Genomic DNA, 12,231 nt, shown 5'->3' on the forward strand with positions numbered 1-12,231 from the left:
TGCTCGTGTTGCATGTATGCAGCATCTTTGTTTGGATCATGATTAAAATGCAGTGGTTGCCTCTAATTTTACATGGAAAGAGCACAGACAAAGCCTTAGTTTGTCTATATGAAGAGATTTATTTTATTTGTGTTACTTATTTATTTGATTTTGGGCTTGTTTCAAAATTTTCAATTTAGTTTTGTTATTTACATATACATTAAATTTAAATTTTGTTATTTAGCAAACGCTTTTATCCAAGGCGACTAACAAATGAGGACAATAGAAGCATAATTTGTCTTAAATCTCATTTTGTTAAAAAAAATCGTGAATCGAATCGTGAAATCAAAATCATGAATCGAATCGTGAGTTGAGTGAATCGTCACATCCCTAACCGGCAGGGATTGTAGGTGGGGGGAGTGTACAGTGCTCTCTCGCCACCTTCAATACCACGACTGAGGTGCCGTTGAGCAAGGCACCGAACCCCCAACTGCTCCCCGGGCGCCGCAGCAAAAAAATGGCTGCCCACTGCTCCAGGTGTGTGTTCACGGTGTGTGTGTGTTCACTGCTGTGTGTGTGCACTTTGAATGGGATAAATGCAGAGCACTAATTCCAAGTATGGGTTACCATACTTGGCCACATGTCACGTCACTTTAAAACATTTTTTTAGGAGAATCATGAAATTCACACCAAACTTTGTCAACATGATCAAGATACTGAAGATGCTAAATTGCGAATGGATTTTGGATATCTTGAATGGTGTTGCTACGGCGATTTATTAAAGTAACAGTAAAAAAGATAACAGTAATTTTCTTATATCTTTAAAGCGCATTGTCCAAACTCCTAAAAAATTTGTACATATGGAAAACAAGTCATTCTTAGGAAACATGCTTAGTTTTATAAATTTATAACGCTCAGCGGTCAACAAAAAACTTAAAACTATCAGACATTTCAGCTGACAGACAATAGAAGGAGTCATAGTATAAGAAGTGTTTTAAGCCTAATCCTGTACTACTCAAGTTCCCTCTCTAGTCGGTCTTTCGACTCTGCAAAACAGTTGCGTTCAATCCTTCGCTGGCTGTGCTGATTTAAATCTAGCGGTTCTGTTGTGTTTGTGTCGCAAGTTCAGTGATGCAGGTAGTGACGATTCCCTCCGGCCAATCCGTGATCAGCAGAGTTTACAGAATCTACTGAAGCCTTATAAAATCTCGTGGGTGAGAATTCGCCCACCAATGGCATTCAAGCATGCGAAATAGAGGTGGGCTCCCCCGCACTATAAAGCGGCGCTGAACGCCATTGCCTCAGAATTTTCTCCTTCAGATACAAGAAACCATCTACAGCTCGCCATTGAGGTACGCTCATCCGGGGGACAGTGCCTGAATTACCACTCCCCTGCAGTGTTCCGATGAGTATTTCTTTGAGATACTTTCCGGACCGTGGTGATTCTGCCATTCAGATGCAGTGCTGCGCGAGTCCGTCTGCCCTCAATAACAGGGGTGGACCTTATGGACTCCGGTGATGAGCTTATGCCGACTAATGGCGCTTTTCCACTGCGTGGTACGACTCGACACGGCTCGGCTCGGTTTGCGTTTCCACTGCAGTTTAGTATCGCTTTAGAGTGGGCGGGATTATTCACGGCTCAGCTCGGTTTGCGTTTCCACTGCAGTTTAGTATCGCTTTAGAGTGGGCGGGATTATTCACATGTCATTAGTTGCGCCACCTATACTGCCGCGACTCCTGAAAAACTTTTTCATTCCACGTCGCCCCATCAAGCTCTCGCTGGATCCGCTCCTCTGCTATCAACGAGAGGAACGTCTGTACTTCCTCAACAGACAACGAAACAGCCACTTTTTGGTTGTTAAAAAAAGGTGCATTCGTTGAAAACAGTTGCGTTCAATCCTTCGCTGGCTGTGCTGATTTAAATCTAGCGGTTCTGTTGTGTTTGTGTCGCAAGTTCAGTGATGCAGGTAGTGACGATTCCCTCCGGCCAATCCGTGATCAGCAGAGTTTACATGTCACATTTTGGTAACGGTACGGTTCACTTGGAACCTCAACCGAGGTGGTACTAAAAAAAGTACCAGGTACTGTACCCAGTGGAAAACCCCCCAAAAGTGAACCGTACCGAGCCGTACCGTACCATGCAGTGGAAAAGCGCCATAAGTGTCCGCATTCCTCTCACCCAACCCTTCAGGAAGCCCGGCTTCTCATGCTCTCCCAACCCAGCCTCAGAACGGTGGTCCGCCTTCCATAAAACATTGAGCTTCTTCCACTCGCTCACTCTTGTAATATGCAGCTTCGCGCCTCAGAGCAGTGATCGGTCATGTATAGAGTACAAAGCTTGTGCAATATAAGCAGCCCCATCTCAAAGCGGTGATCTGTCCTTTTTAAAATGCTCCGGCCACTTGCTTCCATTGCCTTCTGTGTTGAACACCGACTTTGCCACTGTTTTCTCATATGGGTGTGAAATATGGCTTACACTATCCATAATGCATGCTGGCATGGCTGCTGTTCATCGCCTCCTGTGATAAACACCGGCGGCGCAGCTGTTTATGTGGATGTATAGTGCTGCATAGGTTAGCTACTGTGCACTCTGGCGCTGCCGCTGTTCATCGCTTTCTATATAAGCACTGGATGTGCTGCTGTTTTTGTGAGAAGGTGTGTTGCGTACGCTACTGCTACTTATGCTGGTGCTGCGCTGTTCTTCGCCTTTTTATGTTAAACTGAAGATTATTTGTTCTTTGGTCATTGTTTTTCATAAAGGGGTGTAGTGTCGCTTACACTAGTCACGGTACACTCTGGCTCGCCAGCCATAGCCCTCATATGATGATGCACTGGCTATACTGCTGTTTTCAACACTATGTCTTTCTATACTCACTCTATGTGACTGTTATCTAGCCCCGCCTCAGCCCCTTGCATAGGGCCTGAGCCAGCAATGAATCCAGTGAACGATCATGGCTGAAACGCCATCTTTTGTAATAAAAAACTAGTTGCCTTTGAGCAATGACTGTTCCGTTGTGTGGTGTGACAGTTGTAAAACAGAATACAGAAAGTTCTTCTGTTTTGGAACTCTTTTCTCTGGTAGGATAAAGTTCCAAATAAAAGCATAGGGTGCTTCTGTCCATGTCGGATTGTATGGAGGCATGACATGCTCTTCCTGGGACTCCAGAGATTGCATTATCAGAACGCTCCCCCGGACTGCTCAGATCCTCTGAGAAAGATTTGTATTGTTTGGTAGTTTGGTCCAAACAAGCAGTTTGGTCCTCGCAAAATGCTTTCGCTAGGTTTTATAACCTGAAAATTCAACAGCAACTGTATGCCCTCCTTGTTTTAAGTATGTAACGGAATGACGTCATCATATTTATAGTTGCCCGGCAGAATGTCCTGTCAATAAGAATTTCGAGTGGCACAAGAAGATTGTTCACCTCTCACCCTTCCACATGATCAACTCGTGCTTGGCACTCTGGTCAGTTATGTGATTTGAATGTTTCCTCACTCACGTCGCGAGTTTGCCTTTGCAAGAGGATTAGGTTTACAACTTGAACTGAGATTGTGGGTGGTGTCAAATAGGTCATGTGGACTATTACAGCAGTTGTTGACGCCCCTGTGAAGTGATGTTCAAGGTCGTTTAGCCATTCACAGTCTGTTGTTACAGCAGACACTGCTGCCTTTCTGCGTGAATGGTCGCCCTCATGGGTTATATCTGTGTGCATTGCTGTTGTACACATTCATGGTGTAAAGGCACAGACAGGAATCAGTCATCGTTTTGTTGGTTTCTCCCACACAGGTAGTAACCTTTGCGGAAAAACCTATGTCAGGTGGGCTATAGGCACCTATGTATGTTGCTATAGTCTATACGTGTTATTATAGCCTTAACATATAGTGTCCATGCAGGAATCAAGCTAGCTGAATCATTGTTCAGCATTCATCTTAAACTGTTGCAGCCCCACCGAGTTGGCAGTTTTTAACTAAGTCATGTAAATACTGACTGGGGATTAGCACTAGTGCTACTGCTGCCTTTGTGTTCAACTGCACGGTGTTAACCCCATGTGCATTATGTTCATGACAGCACCGGCATTGCCGCTGCAGCGGACATCACTACTAGGTGTTGGCACGACCGCCACCATTAACCGCACACTGCCACCGGTTGCAACATTATGCAATAGTGTCTGTGTTGCTGCCGCATGCATTATTTGGCCACCAGCACACTGTCACACTGAAGATGTCACATATCCCGTGGTAAACATTGCTAAGCGACTATCCATGTGTCTGCGGTGCTGAATGTCCACTGTCAATGCAGTCTGGAGACAAGCGCCTGACATGAATGCTGGCAGTGAGTGTATGGTTAATCTAGGATGCAGGGCCACTGTTCTTTACTCTGCAATGTGTTTGCAATAGTCTAATTGTGTCTAATGTTATGTCTAATGCTTGTGCAACTTTCTCTTATAGCTGCTATGCCACTGTGCTTATGAGGTCTTCCGTTGTGTGAAGTACTTTTAGCTGAGGTCAACGGCTTTGCTTGCAGCCGATCTGGACTTTCGCTATTAAGATGGCTGGATTTTATGAGATCCCCAAAGCGACAACTTTGATGATGCAATGTCGAGAGACTGACTCTAGAGGGAACGTCTCTGGTTACCTAACGTATCCTCCGTTCCCTGAGAGGAGGGAACGAGACACTGCGTACTCTGCTGTGTTACATAGCTTTATAGTATGTAACACAGTTAGATAGTCTTTGTCAGCTGCATTCTGCTTCAGTCCAGTGATGGCAATGGCGTTCAGCGCTGCCTTATAGTGCGGGGGAGCCCGCCTCTATTTCTCTCGCTGAAATGCAATTGGCAGGCGGATTCTCGCCCGCGAGATTTCATAAGGCTTCAGTAGATTCGAGGAAGGAGGGGACATCTTCGATGATGCAGTGTCTCGTTCCCTCCTCTCAGGGAACAGAGGTTACATTAGGTAACCGGAGACGTTGCCATTACTTAGAATGACAAGCAAATACATGGAATAACTTAATATGTACTGGACTGGTAATATAATTTTATATAATTATTTTTACAAATGCTTATAGATCATTAAATTAATTTTCAAATGCTTATAGATCATTAAAAGTTTTGCTAACACTTTTTACAATAAAGTCTCATTTGTTAAGATTAGTTAATGCATTAACTAACATGAACAAAGAACAATATTTTTACAGCATTTATTAATCTTTGTTATGTTAGTTATTAATAAAAATATGTTCATATTAGTTCACAGTACATTAACTGTTAACATAACTTATTAATCTTTTTTTAATGTTAGTTAATAGCAATTTGCATGATAATTCACATTAACTAATTAACAGATACAACTTTAAATTTTAATAATGTATTAGTAAGTTTTGAACTTTATATTAACTAACATTAATACTAAATGCTATATAATTATTGTTCATGTTAACAAATTAAACCTTGTTGTAAAGGGTTACCGAAGTTTTATATATTGTTCTCTCTCTCCCTCTCCCTCTCCCTCTCCGTGTGTGTGTTTCACACTCTTGATGTTATAGTGTAACCCTTTCATTACTGTAACCCTTAAAATCAGACTGCCAGAGGGTTACTGTAAATGCATGTGCCAGCTGTGCACCGTTTTCCTGATGCCACCGGGGTGGCGGTTGTGCTAGTGGCTTGGGCCCGTCATTGCTGCTTGCAGCTATATTTTTTTATTTTGTTTAAAGAAGTTTACATATACGCACTCATAATATCACCATGTACAATGGTTTGTATGTTTACAAAGAGTACTTTTTGTTTGACCAGACTCCCTGCTTTAACATGATATGAAAGAGAAAAAGAGAAGAGAAGAGAAGAGAAGAGAGAAACTACTAAACTGTCCAACCAAGCTTTTCTGTCTCAACAATATGTTAAGAATTTATAAATTCTCTCATGTCATTTTTATTAATCTTTTTCATATTTAAATTTACGTATGCATTTGTTAGATTTTTGGGTTCAAAGTGGCTAGGTTTACGTGCACAATTTTTGGTTAAATCGGACTGAATTCATTCTGATTGATGAATCTGAATGTAGTGTTTACATGAACGCTAAATAAAGTGATTGGGTTGATGTGCGCATTTATATGTCACAAGCTTCAAATCGGAATTGATTTTTTTTTTTTTTTGACATGCGCACACTGCACAAATATAGTTTCTAACAGTTTGCACATAATAACCACTCTCCTACATGGTTTCTTTATTTGTTTTTAACAGCAGAATGAATATTTATCAATTTATGGATAAATATACATATAAACCGTTGTGCCATGCTGCTCATATTTATCGCGCAGTAAAAATGCCCCTCCCCGCGCCCCAAAACGGGTTGCCTGTGGATGAGAATCCAAAACAAGGACAGGTGTGAGGTTGTCCTGCTCCACTTCACAGTTGCTGAGTGAAAGGAGCGTTTTATAATGACAGGACATGCATTTATACAACACTTCAAAAGGAAGAACCGTTCGGTCTGTGCGTCATACGTCATTATGGTATTTCTGCATCATTGCACATGCGCAGTCCTTTCAGTTTCAGGGTTCAGTCTGATCGAGTGTTTACATGTACTCTCAGTCGTATTAGAAAAGGAATAAACCACCCCCTTCAATTGGATCGATTAAGGTGTTTAAATGAAGGCTTTTCAGTCCGATTGAGCCGTCGATCCGATTACAAATGGATTATTTGGTTGCATGTAAACGTAGCCAGTGTCTTGCAGTCCACTCAATGCATTAAGCCAGTATGTTTGTTCCCTGAAAATCAAACACATTGCCTTGCCATTTTTAGTGCCATGCTCTACCTGAGCTAAAAAGAAACTAAAACATTAAAGACCCAGTGAATTGGCTTTAGAGGTGCACTTCTCATTCTAAAGAACAATTGTGTGGACAAAAATCTGTGTAATGGAGGATGATCAATATGATCATTAATATTCTTGTCCATTTTCCAGTAAAAGAAAGTCTATGAATCTACTTATATCTGTTAATGTTAGGAAATCAGTAGCATATATGTGGCTTAAAGCTGTGACTCTAGATTAGAGCTTTTACCAAGATGCATTTGATTTCTCATGCTGTTCCTTAAAAAAGGCTTTATGGAGCCTTGAACACACAGGGTTCTTCACCTTTCCCCATCTAACCGATCATCAATAAATTGTTTTTGAACATAATTGTCTGCTCACCTGTTGTCAGGTGTTGGTCTTACTGCAGAGAGATACTCTCCTCAATATCATACAGTAAGTGAGTGAATAATTGCCATTTTTCTGTTTGTGGTTCGTCACAAATGCATGACACAGAAAGTGTGGACCTCTGTATGCTGTGGTGTTTGCTGTGGTCAGCTAAGTTTTGCTTTCAAATCCATATAAACATGGATTGAACTACACTTAATTGGACAGGAGATTCAGATTTCTTATAACAGTGGCAAAGTAAAAGCTGTCAGTTAAAATGAAAGACAATATGGTAAATCTAACAATCAAGTATTCTTACTTTTAAAAGTATGGCAAACCAATTATTTGTTGTTTGCAATTTCAAATCACTAAAAAAATTCAGTTTTAGTGTTAAGGGATAGTTCACCCAAAAATGATAATTCAGTCATTCTTTACTTTCTTTATCAAACCATAAAAGAAGATATTAAAAAAATCCTGCTCACGCTCGTCCATATAATGGCAGTGTAGAGCAACCAGCGTCAAATAAAAAAAAAGGATACAAAAGTATCACACAGTGATACAATGAGATGGGCACTGTATTTTTAGTGTGTTCTGGAGGCATACTACAAGGTTTGGTGACAAAAAGCAGAAAGGTACTTTATCATTTAGGCAAACTATTGATATCGGCTGTTACTCTGTGCTCATTCCTGAGACTGTGAGCATGTGAGCAGCTGCTCATACTGTATATACAAAAACCCACTTTGTTGTCATGTCAACCGGAACACAACTGGGATGTACACAAAATAGACAGACCTGCGCAAAATATGTCTGAAAATTTTAATGGTGAAACAGATATCTGTTTTTGGGTGAACTATCCCTTAAATACCTTCTGGCAGGAAAGTTTTTTGACATTGAAATACTTTCTCCTATCCCAAGTAAATATGCAGAGACAACTATAAAAAAGATATTTACTGTTACTGCAATTATTATTTATACATGTAAGCATTTGCTACACAATAGTGTCTTTTTTCATGTTCATTTTTAAGAGGGAAAAGCCACTTGCTGCTGTTCATTAAAGTGATTTTATTTTAATACAATTAAAGAGATTTAAGGTGCTCCATCAAGGCATTGCTTTATTAATCACACATCATATGGACATATGAAGAGTGATAAGAGACGTTCATTTTTTTTTTCACTGACCTCAGGTAGAGAAGAATGACTGATCTGCAGACTGCATGTGCTGCTAATTCTCTATCACAAGGCCTTTTCCAAGCTTAATGCTATAATGGCCCTAATGGGGCTGTTTCCCTTTACAGAATTGTGCAGAGCATGTGGTGTTTTAATAATCATTTGTTTTTTTTTGTTTTTTTGTCTGTAAACATGCTTTCTCTTTTCTTTTAGTGAGCTCCTTCAATCACTGGACATGTGTGACAATGATCCTGTGGCCATTGCCAGATGCTTTGTGATCAAGGTGACGTTCAAGCTAACCTAGTACCTTTCAAGTCTTTAGATCTGATTATATTTAAATAATATGTTTATAAAACTAAACAGGAAATATAACTTTAATGATAAGTGTTTATGGTTATTTACAAAACAACTTTGATATTTTCAAGCTCCAGATAAACAGCTTATGATGATTTCCAAATCGAATTATGTAAATGAGGCTATTTGCTTGTGAATGCATTTTAAGAAAAGCTTTACTGACTTTTGTTTTCATCTCTGTTTTTAGCGTGAATATTTTGACATCTACTCACAATATTGCACCAACTACCCAAAGTAAGTTGCACTGAATGCCCAAAGTGACACATATTATGTTGAAGAGCCTCTGGCTAGGTGGTCAGATTAATATAATTTTCCTGCACCAAAGAAAAGCACCTTTGGTTTCTGGGTAATATGGGAGGAGTTACAATATTACCCTGACATTTCTTGACAGGATTTGTGAGATTCACACTTTAATGCATAATATTCATTAAACGTGGTTAAACTGCATCAAAAATATAAGTATTTTTCAATTCAGTAACTGATATTAATGTAGTGGTTGGTCAGATTCATGACCAATAAGGCTTTTAATGCCTGGACAAGCACACAAATTCAGGGTCAATACCAGACATTACTGAACCAATGTGTGGGGACAGTAAAATGAATTACATAGTTATTTTGCCATAGCAGCAGTAAATAGTTGCAAAACAATTTACAGAAAAAAAAAATACAGTGTAAAAAATGAGTGTAATTTTAACTGTAAAATATTGTATGTTATGGGAAAAAAAACAGTTAACAGTAAGTTCCCGTACTATATACAGGGAAAAACTGTAAAAGATATAACCAGACATTTCATGTAATTTTACAGTAAAATGCTGTTAATTGGACAGTTTTTAGAAGTAAAAAAGAACAAATCAATATATAATTTACAGTCAAAAACTGCAAACTGATATTCCCAGAATTCCATGCGTGAAACTCCACATTTGAAAGTATTTTGTTTAAATAATCATGTTTCTTAATAGTTTTTCTTAACAGTTATGTGCATTTGGGTTTTATGTTACATCTTCTGTTTATTTAAAGGGTTAGTTCACCCAAAAATGAAAATTAGCCCATAAATTACTCACCCTCAAGTCATCCTAGGTGTATATGACTTTCTTCTTTCAGACGAATCCAGTCGGAGTTATATTAAAAATTGTCTTTGATCTTTCAAGCTGTTTAATGCCACTCAGCGGGTGTTGCATGCATCAGTCCAATAGAAGTTAAATAAAAAGCACCCATCCATAAAAAAAGTGTCTCACATGGCTCCGGGGGGTGAAAAAAGGCCTCCTGTAGCGAATCGATGCGTTTTTGTAAGAAAAATATCCATATTCAAAACGTAATAATCACTTTAATGTAGCTTACGCCAACAGTTGTAAACGGAAGCAGTTCCGGGCGGATGACGTATGAGGTCGGCGTTGTGCATGCGCATGTCAGAAGTGACAAACACGGAAGCGCAGGGGAGAGATCAAAACGGTCACAAATTATAAGTACAAAATGAGGATTTGTAAAGAAGAATGTCGGAGGATTTCAATATAAGCCAAGAGGAGACTGGTTTTCCTTTGCTAAAGTAAGGAAACTTTGCTTCCTTTGCTCCTGTTAACAAACGTTGGTTTTCACGAGACTCACCGGCACATGCGCAATGCTGAACTCATACGTCATCAGCCCAGAGCTGCTTCTGTGTACAACTGTTGGCGCAAGCTACATTAAAGTGATTATTACATTTTGAATATGGATATTTTTCTTACAAAAACACATCGATTCACTACAGGATGCCTTTGTTCACCCCCTGGAGCCGTGTGAGACACATTTTTTAATGGATGGGCGCTTTTTATTTCACTTATTTTGGACTGATGCACGCAACATCAGCTGAGTGGCATTAAACAGCTTGAAAGATCAAAGACCATTTTTAATATAACTCCGACTGGATTCGTCCGAAAGAAGAAAGTCATATACACCTAGGATGACTTGAGGGTGAGTAATTTATGGGCTAATTTTCATTTTTGGTGAACTAACCCTTTAATTAATGGTTATTGCGTTATTTAAGTGTCAGTGTGTTTGTGTTTGCGTGAATGACTCTGTGCACCTTCTGTATAATAGTATACTTCAGCTTGTGGGAAAGCTACTTGTGATGAACTTTTGATTCTTCATGTGGCTTTCTCTTTAACACCTGCATTATTATGGTGGTTGTCAGTATATGTTAAAGGTACAAAACAGATTTTAGTAGCAGTGTGTGTTGTTGAATTTACTGGTTTACATTTAAATTTTCTTGTTTGTAAATTACAGTTTTATTCAGTAATTTACAGTTTGTTCTGTTAATGTGTTTACAGGTTTTTCTGTATTCTTTACAGAATTATTCTGGCAACCACAGCTGGTCAGCTGCCAAAATAATTTTGTAAAAACTACAGAATTTTTTTTTACAGTGTATAGTAAAATCAAGCACAGACATAAAACAATGCTTTATGTGTATAATGTGATGTGTACAGTTTTAGATGGATGAGGATGTAGGTGTCATCGTTACTACAAGTCAACCACCAATCAATAGTCAATAGTACCTCTGCACATGAGGGATAGGTAGTACAGTCTTACTGTTGGTGCTATTTCTGTTTGGAGTATTATGTATTTTCTTTGTAAACTTTGATGATTAATGAATTGTCAGAGAGTTATTGTTTAATGTTCTATGTGAGTTGACTGTTATCAGTTTGTATAGTGATGTATTTGTTAGTATGTTGTGCTGTGTTTTGACAGTTCATTCTCTCTCCATAGCTCTGTGGCTGCTCTAACAGACTGCATGAGGAACAAAACTCTTGCCAAGTTCTTCAGAGAGAGGCAAGCTGCTTTAAAGCGATCCCTGCCTCTAGGATCTTACCTTCTCAAGCCTGTCCAGAGGATCCTCAAATATCATCTGTTATTACAGGTTAGACAACCACTCTCAGAATAATACTTTACATAATATAGTAAAGGCTTCAAATCACCTACTGTGAGCAATGCCTATCATGCATGATAATTTTTGTTGAACTATTATAGTTTTTGCATTCAGAAATTGTTTTTTTTTCCTCATTCTTGTGCATTTGCAAGATATTTACTGAGAGTTAAGGGGAAAAAGCTATATCATAGGTTCTCAAGCAAAACAGATCACAGGTCTGTGTTACTAGGGTTCAAGTTTCAAGGTTCAAGATTCAATGTTTATTATAAGCCCGGAGGGAAATTTTTTGTGCAGCATAAAATTTGTAAGCATATCTGTAGCACAGTTCGTAAGGAGGAAGGAAGGAAGTGAACCAGGTGGGTGTTTGGAGACTCGTGGATCTTTATTTAGTAACTCAAACTTGAACAAAAACAAAAGTAGTGCTTCCAGCGCGTTCACACACTGCCAATGGCATAAATTCAGTCCCTCATGTTTTCTCTCTCTGGCTGAGCGATGCCCACGAATCCCCGTCTCTCTCTCCTCCACGTTCTCCAGTCTGCCTTTTTAACCGGTCTCTCCAGGCCAATTACTGCAATCAGACACAGGTGTTCATCATTTTGCACTTGACCTACTTACTCACCGCTCGTCTCCCGCTGCAGACTTCGCTGAACCACGCCCCCCTCGCCACAT

The 12,231-nt window shown here is 39.5% G+C and overlaps 1 protein-coding gene across 4 annotated transcripts in view; it reads left to right on the forward strand.

Moving 5' to 3' along the window:
* The window catches only part of LOC107676703 (pleckstrin homology domain-containing family G member 3-like), an 81,194-nt gene that overhangs the window by 49,923 nt on the left and 19,040 nt on the right, over positions 1–12,231 (forward strand). For all 4 annotated transcript variants that reach the window (XM_016471344.1, XM_016471346.1, XM_016471345.1 and 1 more), the window contains exons 5-7: positions 8,523–8,592; positions 8,851–8,897; positions 11,403–11,553. In XM_016471344.1, the coding sequence (XP_016326830.1) occupies positions 8,523–8,592; positions 8,851–8,897; positions 11,403–11,553 (268 nt within the window). The remainder of the gene's footprint in view (positions 1–8,522; positions 8,593–8,850; positions 8,898–11,402; positions 11,554–12,231) is intronic.

The sequence above is a fragment of the Sinocyclocheilus anshuiensis genome, unplaced genomic scaffold, assembly GCF_001515605.1.
Source record: "Sinocyclocheilus anshuiensis isolate Anshui unplaced genomic scaffold, SAMN03320099.WGS_v1.1 scaffold468, whole genome shotgun sequence".
NCBI classification, from domain to species: Eukaryota; Metazoa; Chordata; class Actinopteri; order Cypriniformes; family Cyprinidae; genus Sinocyclocheilus; species Sinocyclocheilus anshuiensis.